This window comes from Macaca thibetana, chromosome Y (genome assembly GCF_024542745.1).
Source record: "Macaca thibetana thibetana isolate TM-01 chromosome Y, ASM2454274v1, whole genome shotgun sequence".
In the NCBI taxonomy this organism is placed as follows: Eukaryota; Metazoa; Chordata; class Mammalia; order Primates; family Cercopithecidae; genus Macaca; species Macaca thibetana.
Genome location: NC_065599.1, coordinates 8,679,496 through 8,692,573, shown reverse-complemented (window position 1 = coordinate 8,692,573; position 13,078 = coordinate 8,679,496). Strand labels below are relative to the sequence as shown.

Below are 13,078 nucleotides of genomic sequence, written 5' to 3'. Positions count from 1 at the left end.
TTGTTTAAAAATACTTACTTTCCGCACTGGACAAAGTACATGGATTACAGTCAATCAAGGCTAACTGAAAATGCTGCAGGAGAAAAGTAAAAATATTAATGCACTAAATTAAGAGTTGCATAAAATGACATTTTCTATTATAGCTTTTCAATGTCTACAATAATTTACCAAAGCTTACACCAATGCACTACACTCAACCAAATAAAATTACTATAATTCCAAATTTATTGTTGAAAATGTAAGTGTTAATCAAGTTATTTCCCCAAGATAGTTAAGAATGGAGGCTGTATGGAAGAATTTACTATATTTATATTTTTGTTTTATTAAAAAACCTCAGATATTTGAGTTTTCCAGTAAACAAAATATTACGGTATAAATGAGACATGTAATTCAATTCACTATTTTAAAATCTGGAAAATACGATTATATTTTTAGAGCATTATAGCTTATCCAGACCTGAACTTCAGAAACCAACTTAGATAATATGATAATTAACATAAAGAATAAAACATACCTAGTTTTACTGATTCTTCAATGTCACTGTATATCAAAACATTTAAAACCTGTATGTACAACCTACTGAAACACATCAAGTAACTATTTTCAAATTCACATGTGAAATGTAGTTGTTCTTTGCCAATAACTTTTTTTTTCATTTATTGACAAAAGAAGAAACTGGACCTCAAGCACTAAGCAGGGTGCTTTTAAACATATTTAAAACAGGGTGCTAAACATTTTAAATGTATGTGAATTATGTATATAAAATAATCAATCATGAAATATTAAAACACTTATATTTCTACTCTAAATATATCATATAAGCCTATGCAGAATGCAAACCAACTTGTAGTTCTGTCCACAGATAGAATGAATAATTGCTAAAATCACACAGTAATTAATGTTTATAATCTATGAACTATTTAAGTAAAGATAATAGGCCTTAAAACTCATTTAAATAAGAAATGCACACATCTTTCAAACATTCTACAAACTATTCCCATAAATATTCGATTTTCAGAGCCTCCACTAACTTTCAAGAATAATCAACCATGATACCAACAAAGATCAAGCTACTTTAAAAGTCAACTACAAAAAGATCATTACCTACAACGAAAGTATTAAAATTGTACTAAAGATACTAATATTTAATGTTTAAAATGACAATATACATAGTCAAATCATAAGTTGTTTGTAAAAATAAATTATATTCAACGATGTTTAAAAACTAAGTTTCAAGGGAAAAATCAATGTGGGAATCAGAGATCCTAAATACACCTAGTCAAATTGAGAACTGTCAATTAACAAAGAACAAAATTAATGTTTTCTACATGATATTACAATCAAAGAATGATCACAAATAGCATCAAGAGAGTGAACACTAGCTAGTAGACACGGGCTTGGCATCTGTGTTATAATATTTAAGTTAGACTTTTCAGCAAATGGTATTTTAAAAACTAAGTATCTGTATGAAAAAAAAAGTTGGGCCTCTGTTATGTCATATGTGAAAGTTAGCTTAAAATGGATCAGAGACATAAACTTAAGAGCTAAAACTATTAAAGTCTTAGAACAATAAACAGGAAAAACCTTTATGACATTGAATTTGACAGTGATTTCTTGGATATGACACCAGAGACACAGGTAACAAAAAAACAGATTTACTTAGCTTCATCAAAATTAAAAAATTTTGTACATGAATGAACCACAATCAAGATACTGAAAAGAAAAAAAAATGCAAATTATAAACTGGATAAGGAATTAAAATGCACAATACAAAATATGTTACAAAAAGACTGAAAAATTCAAAATAGGCAAAGGACTTGAACAGACATCTTGAATAATACAAATGGCCAATAAATACACGAAAACATCCTCAAAATTATTAGCTATTAGGAGAAATACAAATGAAAACCACAATGTGATACCAATTCACTCCCATTAGGATAGCTACTACCAAGCAAACAAACAGAAATGAAAAAGATTTGTTTTTCTTTTTTCTTTTTTTATTTATTGGCAAAGCAAAGAAGAAATTGGATCTCGAGCACTGAAAACAGGACTCAAACTCTGTGTACATCAATGTTCAAGGCAGCATTATTACAGCAGCTGAAGTGGAATAACACAAATGTTCACCACAGATTAAAGGATTAAGAAAATGTGGTTTAACTATAGAATATTATTCAGCCATATTCATCCCAAAGGAATGGGAAGATTCTGCCAGGGAGTCTGAGGTTGCAGTGAGCTCAGATCACACCACTGTTCTCCAGCTTTGATGACAGAGTGAGACCTTGTCTCAAAAAAAATACAGAAAACAAAAAGGAATTCTGATACATGGCACGACATTGATGAAAACCTGAAATATGCCAAGTCAAATAAGCCAGATATAAAATGACAAACATTGTACAAGTCCACTTATATAAGACACGCAGAGAGTTCTACTGAGAGCCAGAAAGTAGAAGAATAAAGGAACTCCCGGGTAGTTGGAGGAAAAGAGAATGGCAAAGTATTGATTTATGGGTGGAAAAGTTTTGTATAGGATAATGTAAAGTTCTGAAAACAAGTGGTAATGGTTACACTGCATTGTAAATAATGCCACTAAAATGTACACTAAAATAGTTAAAATCATAAATTTCATGTTACGTATATCTTCCACAATAGCAACCAAACAAAAAAGACAAAACCTAAAAGTATTGAGGCTCCATTTAACTTAGGAAGTTACCATTTAACTTCGTTTTTTAAAACTTACCACTTGAAACACATTCTGAAATTGGTAACTCATAATCAAATAGGCTTTTAATGATAAATACTTCATCAATCATTAACGAGAGATGATAATATACAAAGGGGTTCAGAATATGCCACCCCAAAATATGCGATTTTGACATAAATATTACTTTGAGCTACAGGCAAATAAGAAACAGGCACAATAAAACTCTCCATCCTCTTTTCTACTTGAAAGGACAGGGTGATTCTTAATTTCTGAAGACAACTCTATACTCTTATAAACCTAAAGGCAGCACAGGAGTAATCTATATAACTTCTCCCAAATATTTACCTTTCCACAATTTGCTTCCCCTAGAAACTTCAAGTCCTTCCGTTTGTCTTGTCAGTTCTCTACAAATTTACTATTCTTTTGGTTACATCTCACAGCAGCCCATATTGTACACTCTTCTGAGTTACTCACAGAAAGAAAATAAAACTTCAGGACCCTCTAAATGTATGATGCCAAGAGGGAAGTTAAACCGTGGAAACTGAGTCACACAGAATGTCTGCAATTCTGTTTCTTATAGTTTCTTGGACAACAGCTCCTGCTCATTGATCTTGTTAAGTAAACAACTAAGACACACCAGACATTCCCCCTTCCAATCACTCATCTTTGAGATTAATTGTCTCTTTTATCAGCCTAATTCAGACTGGATGGTGCCTAAGACCCCATGACAGTTACGTCTTTGTGTAAAATGTTGAATATACTTTCCTGAAAGATAAAGACTACCTCAACAAATCAGATTTTTGTTAACTCCGCAGTAACCCTTACATAGAAGAAAGCTTTGTCTGTATAAGTGAACCCAAACTTCTACACTTTGGAAAACTAACTTTCCTGGAATCTGTGTTTGCAGGGACCTTAGCTTTGCAATTGAATAAACTCTCCTTAAACATTATGCTGACCTTTTTGATTACTTAGGTTGACACTCATCACAAAGTTCTCTAGTGTCTAATGTGCAATGCACACATTAATAAATTTGTTTATTTTTCTCTTGTTAGTCTTTCTGTCAGTCTAATATTCAGGGCCCCATCCAATGAACCTAAAAATAAATGAAGGCAAAAGTCTTTTTTTCATATAAGATCAAAACAATTGCAGACATTAGAAATAAAATGCTCAAAAAAAAAAAAAAAAAATTGGACCATATCAATGTCAATTTCCTAGATGTTACCTTTGAGAAAAACTGATGGGTATAGGATCTTTTTTTGTATTACCTTTTATAATGATACATACATATTTTTGAAATAAAAATAATAAAAGCAAAACTGGGAAATAAAAACCTTATTTCCTGAAGAAAAACCCAACATTTGAACACTGTGAACATTTCTTTTATTTCCCCTTAGTTCTGTAGTTTGAATATTCCATTCAAAACTCATATTGAAATTTAATTGGTATTGTGACATTATTAAGAGTAGAGATCTTTAAGAGGTGATTAGATCATAAGGGTTCCTTCTCATGAATAGATTAATGCTGTCATCAAAACAGTGGGTTCCTTAGAAAAAGGGTGAGTTTCACCTCATATCTTTCTATCTTGCTTTTAATGTGATGCCTTTCACCATGTTCTGACACAGCAAGAAGACTTTCTTCAGACGTGGTCCCAAGATCTAGGACTTCTTGGCCCCTTGAACTTCAAGTCAAATAAATCTCTTTCTTTATAAATTACCCAGTCTCTAGTACTCTATTGCAGGGGCAGAAATGAACTAAGACACTTGGTTTGCAAACTGAAATGTGGATCCTTAACATGCTAACAGAACAAGAGAATACAGACTATTTTTTAAGTATATGAAGTACTGGAAGCACAGAATACTTATTTTCCTCAACACAAAAAGGAAATCAATATAGCCACACTTCAGACTATACTATATTTTTAAGTAAAATGTGTCTTGAAATCATATTAAATATATGAGAATACAGGCCTTTCCTAAACAAGTCACCACAGGATAGAAACTGGCCTGAAAAGAAAATAATTTGGCCAGGTGCAGTGGCTCACTCCTGTAATCCCAGCACTTTGGGAGGCCCAGCACCTTGGGTGGATCACCTGAGGCCAGGAGTTCAAGACCAGCCTGACCAATACGGTGAAGCCCTGTCTCTACTAAAAATACAAAAATTAGCTGGGCATAGTGGCAGGTGCTTGTAGTCCCAGCTACCCGAGAGGCTAAGACAGGAGAATTGTTTGAACCCAGGAGGCGGAGGTTGCAGTGAGCTCAGATTACGCCACTGCACTCCAGCCTGGGTGACAAAACCAAGACTCTGTTTCAAAAAAAAGAAAACAACTTTGTTGTCTGCCTCAGCAAACATCATCTCATCCTTTTAAAAAAAAATCTTAGGCTAGGATTTAAACCTGCATTATGAAGCCTTTTCTGGATCTCCCCAGGCAATAATTTCTGTTGCCTAGACAGCAGTTTGATCAAAATGTTTTTGTACTAAGTATACAGAAACATTAGAAATAACTCAATAAAATATGATACTAATTTTAAAATCAATTTTAATATAACCATACTCCATTAAAACCAAACAAAAATATCTGTGTACTATTAGAGCATTTTTCCTTCACATTCTAGGAAAGCAGTGTATCAAATATGCATCTGCTAAATGTAAGCTATGCTAATTAAAGAAGCATTTCTGAATGTTTTCATCATGTTGTTCAGAAGGGGCATAGGATTTAAAACTCCTTTTTTTTGTTTGTTTGTTTTTTTTTTGAGACGGAGTCTCCTGTCACCAGGCTGGAGAGCAGTGGTGGGATCTCAGTTCACTAGAACCTCCGCCTCTCAGGTTGAAGCGATTCTCCTGCTTCAGCCTCCCCAGCAGCTAGGACTACAGGCACACACCACCATGCCCAGCTAATTTTTGTCTTTTCAGTAGATACAGTGTTTCACTCTGTTGGCCAGGGTGGTCTCAATCTCTTGACCTCATGATCCACCTGCCTCACCTTCCCAAAGTGATACAGGCATGAGCCACTAAGCCCAGTGACAATTTAAAACTTATGAATTGCTTGTTTCTGTTTATTTATCCTTATTTTCCATTTAATATCTCTGACCAAGGTTGCAGGTAATTGACCTCAGAAAACAACACTGTGGGTAAGCGGGAACTACTGTATACTTATATGCTCTACTAATCTTTAAGAATTTCCTTGTAGAAAGGCAGGCATAATGGCACACACCAGTAGTCCCAACTACTTGGGCGTCTGAGGTGGAAGGATCACTCTGGGCAAGGAGTTCCAGGCAGTGTACTATGATCATGCCTGTGAATAGCCACTGCACTCAACCCTGGAAAACAGTGACAGCCAGTCTCTTAAAGTATAATTTCCTTATATAAAATATATTTTAAAATCTCTCATTCTTATTTATGATAAAAAATGTTATTCATCAATGTATACTTTGAGCTTGGTCAGTACTGAGCAAATAAAGCCCTCAAATATCCTTTTCATTTGACAGGTAAACTGCACGCCTACTAAGGCCACGTATTATGCATGTAACAATAAACAAACATAATCCCTCCACCAAAAAGCTCTAGCCAGAGAGAAATATTAAAGTAAATAATTATGCTCATCTGATCAATTCAGCAATGGAAAGAATTTCACATAAAAGTACAAGACATCCAGCACAGATCTAACCACCTACAAAAGGGTGCCTCCTTGAAAAAATGTTATTAAGATAGGACCTGCATAGATAAGTAAAAGTTACCATGAACGAGTTCTAAAAACGCACTACAGAATAATAAGCATCTGGTAAGGGCCCAAAAAAACATGAAGGAGATAATACGAAATTGTATTGTCTTTTTCTATTCTGAACATAATAATGACAATGATAGAAAACTATTGAAGTGTTTAGGACAAAAAGTGAAAATCTGAGCTCCATTTAAAAATAATCTTCCTTTTTTAACAGACATCACTGCTGCTCCTTAGTATTTTTAGTTATATTTCCAGACACATAAAAAGATTAACTCAGATTCCTTGAGTGTCAGGTGTGACCTGGTGAGCTAATAAATCAATTTTCTTTTTTTTTGAGATGGAGTCTCACTCTGTCACCCAGCTGGAGTGCAGTGGCGCAATCTCAGCTCACGGCAAGCTCCACCTCCGGGGTTCACGCCATTCTCCTGCCTCAGCCTCCCTGAGTAGCTGGGACTACAGGCGCCCGACACCATGCCCAACTAATTTTTTTTTGTATTTTTAGTAGAGACAGGGTTTCACCTGTGTTAGCCAGGATGGTCTCGATCTCCTGACCTCCTGATCCGCCCATCTCAGCCTCCCAAAGTGCTGGGATTACAGGCGTGAGCCACCGTGCCCGGCCTAAATCAATTTTCTTAAAGGCAAAAAGATTAAACAGACATTTCTCAAAAGAAGACATACAAGCAGCAAACAGGTATATGAAAAAAAGTTCAACATCAATCATTAGGGAAAAGCAAATGAAAATTACAGTGAGATATCACCTCATAACATTTAAAGGTAGCTATTATCAAAAAGACAAAGTATCATGCTGATACAGTTACAGAGAAAAGGGAACCCTTAACAATGCTGGTGGGAATGTAAATTGGTGCAGTCATGTGGAAAAAAGTAAGCAGTTTCTCCTCAAAACTCAAACTACAATATGATCCAGCAATTCAGCTACTGGTATTTAACCAAAGGAAATGAAATCAGCAGCTGAAGAGACATCTGTCAAGTTTATTGCAGTACTATTTACAGTAGCCAAGATATGAGATCAACCTAAGTGTTCATCAATGATTGAACAAGGTAAGAAAATCTGATATATATGTGCATATATGTGTATGTATATATGTGTATATAATACGTACACACACTGTTCTTCCATTTACAAAGAAGAAAGTACCAGTAAGTTATTTCTTCTTTCAAATTAATGTAGTTACAACTCTGATGAGGAAAAAAAAAATAGTACTGCGTATATCGTTTCGCTTAAAGTTGAAGTTTCCAAGAAACTATTTGACGATGTTAAATGAGATCTTAAACTGTGCCGTCATTTACGGCCACACAGATGAACCAGGAGGACATTAAGACAAATACTGCATGATCTCAGTTATTCTAGAACATTGTTAAAAAGTCTGATCTCATAGAAATATAGAGTAGAACAGTAGAATCAGAGGCCAGCAAAGACTGGAGGGACAGAATGAAGCAGAGAAATTAATCAAGGGGTACAAAATGACAGGTAGATAAGAGAAATAACTTCTGGTGTTCTACATAGCATAGCAAGCAGACTACAATAAGCAATATTATATAGTGTGTAATTCGAAATAACTAGAAAAAAGATTCCAAATGTTCTTTCCATGAAGAAATGTCTGAGGTGATGAATACGCTAAAACTACCAAATGTATACATGTGTCAGAAGCATCATACTGTATCCCATAACTATGTTCAATTATTACGTGTCAATTAAAAATGAAATTTTAAATAATTTTAAAATTAAAAATATTCTGTTAAATATGATACTCTTTTTTTTTTTATTCAAGGCAACTTAGTAATCCCAAAACGATCTAAGGAATAAGGCCTGAGTTGTTTTGTTATATGCATTTATGATCTCTTACCACAGCAAATTTTAAGAGTTTAAAAAGTCCTCACTAACAACTCTATTTCATGACTTAATAATGTCAATCACAATTGATGTTCCATGAGTTTTAATCCAGACTCTGTCCTTAAATAAAACTATTTTATATTAACATGCAGATAGGGACTGCTGGTCTATGTGCTGTTATATAATTAAAAGCAATTTCAAAGACCACTTGATTTCTGATCTAGATGTGTCTCCTGTCACATTCATCCATTTGATATTTGTTAAGAACCTACATGACGTCTTAATTTTTAAGCTTATTTTTGTTATGTTACGTCCAGTACTTACAGTATCCTAAATACTGAAGAACCAAGTAAAATTTTGTTAGATAATTTTATATACCTTACTCACTGTGTCTTAGAAGGTGGATATAGTTATTCTATGTCCACAGATATCGTAAGAACCAATTAGGCACCCCGATACAAGGTTACATATTTATTTAAAAGGCAAAATAAAATCAATTTATGTTTTTAAAAAATGCTACAAGAGAAATAAAACATGAGCTTTTTTTTGTCCTGGTTTTCAACATGGGAATGATGCCGTTAATTCTCATCTTCCTTACCCCTTTCATATCTGCCTCTTAAATCAGCCTTTATTATTTTCCACTAGCAAATTTTAATGGGACAATAAATACCTCAGTACGCTCATCACCAATAATCCTCATTTTCAAACACAAAGGATTTAAAAAATCCAAAAGCTTCTAACATTGCGTGTTCAAATAAATTAGCATATATAGAGATAAGCAAATATTGAGTAAACTTCTATACAATCTTTTTCCGGCTTTACTGAGGTATGTATATATGCCTCAAAACAAACGTGAATATGGATTTTTGATGAGGTATCTGTATACCTGAATCAACTAACCTTCAAGTCTGAACTTCCTATTATGAGTTAAAGTAGTTATTGAGTTGGAATTTATAAAGTAAAGCCCAAAATGTCCCTCGGAGTACACTTTGCCGGGAAAACACTTGCTGTTATACAAATATCATAATAGATTCCATCTTTGGCTACATAAACTACTAACCAGCTAAAGAAAACTGGAAACTTTGAAAACGGAGATATGTATTCTAACTCAAATCTTTATTCATTTTAAATGCCAAGTACTTACAGCAATATACAGAAATATCTCTTTCTCAGTTAAATTATTGATGCCTATAATAATCCCAACAATAGAAAAGGAATATTTTGATTATGAGGGAAAACTTAAGAAATAAAATTTCAGGATGAGATAAAAATCAAGTAAGATATTCAAGCTAAGAGTGAGATTAATGTTGAAAACATCCCAAAACTTTTTAATGCTATACAAATGAAATAAACATCAAAAGGTTGCTGTTGGGTGTTTAAAATAAATGAAAGATGGGCAAAAACAAAGAAAACAGCATGTATCTAAGACATTTTTTGCTAAAACCAACATTACTTGAAGGATTTGTTACCCTTTACATCTAACTAAGCAAAGAAAAGCACATATAAGAATGAGTTATCTGTTACAACTAAATAACCAGGAACACTTTCAGTGAGTAGATGAACTCATGACAATGAACCCTCAAATTCCTCTCAGCCTAAATATTTAAATACTTCCACTTCATTAAAGTAAGAGCTTTGCATCCATAAAATTCTTTAAGATAACACTGTATTTACTACTGAATTAAGTCGTTTCTCCTCTGGTTTTTATATGCATGTTTCATATTTATGAAAAAAAAAATGTATTGTGCTTACTCCTTTCTCTCTCCAATATATTTCCAAAGAACACAACCATAAAACATTGCTGTGGCAAAACAAATACGTTCTGAGAAAATATTACCCTATTTATTTTCTGCTGTAAAACATCTTAGAGCCTTTTACAGACATTATATGTGAGTGTGTGTGTATATATACATACACATATGTACATATATATACACATATACACATACAATGTGCAGAGAGGATTAAATCTACAAAGTGGCATAGCTGTACTTATTTTCAATTTCAAATCCACAGGTATCTCAAATGGTAAGCAATTTGAAAACGTTGCTCTGAATTTGAGAAAAACTGAAAGTTTGAGAATTTCAGAAAAACTGAAAAATTCCGTTCTATTTTTCCACATCAGTTGCACTTAACCTTGGACTTATGGACTCCTCAATTCCACTTTTTTTCTGAGTAGTGTGAAATCGAATTTACATAGTTTACTTGCAATGATTTTAATGTTTTGGGATGACTATGTTCTATCAGTATCACTCTTTAAAAACATAACTAGCAGAAAGTTTACATAATTGTAAACTTTAAAACGAGGAATAATTGAGTAAGAAACACATGCAGTAAGGCATTAATTCAGCAACTCTGGGTTGACCAGACAAGCACATTCAAACAAAGGTATGAATCTTGACAAGCTCCTGACAGTAATCTCTGAAGTCCTTGGAATATCTAGTCTGACAAGAGTGTCTTTATTTATTTGGGGCTTTGGTTCATCCCAGATAGTTATCCTAATAACTGATTTATGGCAGAGGCCTGGGGCAATATGGTATCAGACCTCCCTCTGTAGGCACTGGAGACTGAGCTACTAAGGGAGTCCAACTTGTAAGCTACTAAGGCAGCTTAGTAGGCAGGTCCTCCACAGCTACAAGATCAAATTCTAGTAAAAACTCTGAAAAGCAACAGTCAGTGAGCTCTTCTGGTGGACAATATTCTGTTCATGTTTTCCTAACTTGCTGTAGGGAGAATCAACTGCAGCTTACAGATGTACAATAGAGGACAAACGAAATCTTCCACCTGGTTCTCTCTCTTAGACTCTGCCCTTATACGTCTTTTCCTTTAATAATTCTAACCTGTATCCTTTCACTGTAATAAACTGTAACCATGAATATAAGTGTTATTTGGGTTAAGTTCTTCTAACAAATAACTGAATTTGAGGGTGGTTTGGGGAACCCCAAACAACATAGAGTTTTTAAAAAGCATTCCTTTAGTATTTCTCTGTTAGTGAGTTCAAAGTAAATCCTATTGTTAAGTCACATAAATACCCTCCACCTTTAAAATTAAGATAATCTACAAAAGAGCTGTATCTGGAAAAGGAGAAACATACTTAACAGTCACAAAATCACAAACCTTATTATTTTCTCCAGAAGCTATAATTCTTTCAAAAACAATGCTTTTAACTTAAAGATAAGGCCTATTTTCATTAAAGTCTTGGAAAACATAAAAGAGCTGCACATAGCAAAAAACTAAAAAAATTTTGAGAAATCAAATTTCCACAGAATTAAGATATTTAAACAATAATTTAATTTTTCCCCAAAATCTGCATATTACCCAAAATCTGTGTATTTACCAACTAGCAGTCCAAAAGCCTGAGAGAGAATATTATATTATACAACTTTGTTATGACATGTTTGCTATTATAGGTGTAGGTTTCTAATGAGGCCTATACAAAACAATAATCAATAGTTAAATCACTGGTATGACATCACTAATTGGCCCGTTCTCTTTTTGGTGGCAGCCACTTACATGCAATAATGTTGATGCTCAGAGGAAATCAAAACTTTCACCATCTCCTGATTATATAAAAACTTTTAAAATTAAACAAAACAAAAAGTTTAAGATGCTAAAGTTATCTTGCAAGTGTTCGTATTTATTTTATATCCTGAAACTCAGTTCCAACCTTTTTTCAACCCTTTAGGTTATATCATCCTCAATTTTCCAAGATTTTTATAGTGCTAAATTCCAACACTTCTCAGAGACATTAAAGTGTGCGTGGGCACACGCATGTGCATGCATACACATAGATACATGTGAAATTGTGTATGTGGGAAAAATCTCAACCACCTACCTTTAAACTAGACTTGTAGTCTGTGTTCACTTTGAACATGAGACCAAGTCGTAAATGAATTTCCTTGGCTCGACAAAAGCTGGGGTCAACATAAAGCACATCTTGAAATGCTTTAATTGCCCTGAAAAAAATATAAACATAAGAAACTGTAATTTTTAATACTTATGTATATGTCATAAGTATAGGAAACATTCTAGGTATTCAATTTTAATGAAAGTACCAACTTTATAAAAAACAGTATGAACAGATATTTATTAGAAAGGGGTAAGAAAGCTGATAATCCTTTTTTTCTCAATTCCATCAACTATTCAAAAATATCTGAATTTTAGTGGAAATTACTACAAATCTTTCTGAAACATCTCAAGGAGGAAGAGCAGGAAAATGTGAAACGGTGAGAAAGTGAAGTGAGAAAGTTAATCCTGTTTCTATTCAGCTTCATATAAGTCAACCTTTAAAACTGTATTTCTGCCTTTCATTTTTGGTTTACTCTTTTTTTTGTAAATGACGAGGTCTCAATCTGTTACCCATGCTGGAGTGTAGCAGGATAATCACAGCTCACTGCAGCCTGGACCCCCTGGGTTCAAGCAATCTTCTTATTTCAGCCTTCTGAGCAGTTGGAACTACAGGCTCATGCAACCATACCTAGCTAATTTTTTCATTTTTTGTAGACCCTTTGATGTCCTGGATGGTCATGAACTTCTGGGCTCAAGGGATCCTCCTGCACCAGCCTCCCAAAGAGCTGAAATTACAGGCAAACACCTGGCCTGTCTGCCACTATCTAACTACTATTCTAAGTATGTGTAATAATATGGGTAGGGGATCAACTTTTATTTTTTCCACATAGATTTCCTATAGTCTAGCATACTTTCTGGAGCAGACTATTTTAATCCCAGAGCAATATGGTGCTACCTTTGATATAAATCAAGTACTCATGTTCATGTGGGACTGTTTCTGGGTTCTCCAATC

At 33.9% G+C, this 13,078-nt stretch overlaps 1 protein-coding gene across 19 annotated transcripts in view; it reads right to left on the bottom strand.

The window, feature by feature from the left end:
* Window positions 1-13,078, bottom strand: part of UTY (ubiquitously transcribed tetratricopeptide repeat containing, Y-linked) — a 225,293-nt gene that overhangs the window by 140,324 nt on the left and 71,891 nt on the right. For all 19 annotated transcript variants that reach the window (XM_050777813.1, XM_050777819.1, XM_050777822.1 and 16 more), the window contains exons 6-7: window positions 12,113-12,233; window positions 19-73 (exon numbers count right to left, since the gene is read on the bottom strand). In XM_050777813.1, the coding sequence (XP_050633770.1) occupies window positions 19-73; window positions 12,113-12,233 (176 nt within the window). The remainder of the gene's footprint in view (window positions 1-18; window positions 74-12,112; window positions 12,234-13,078) is intronic.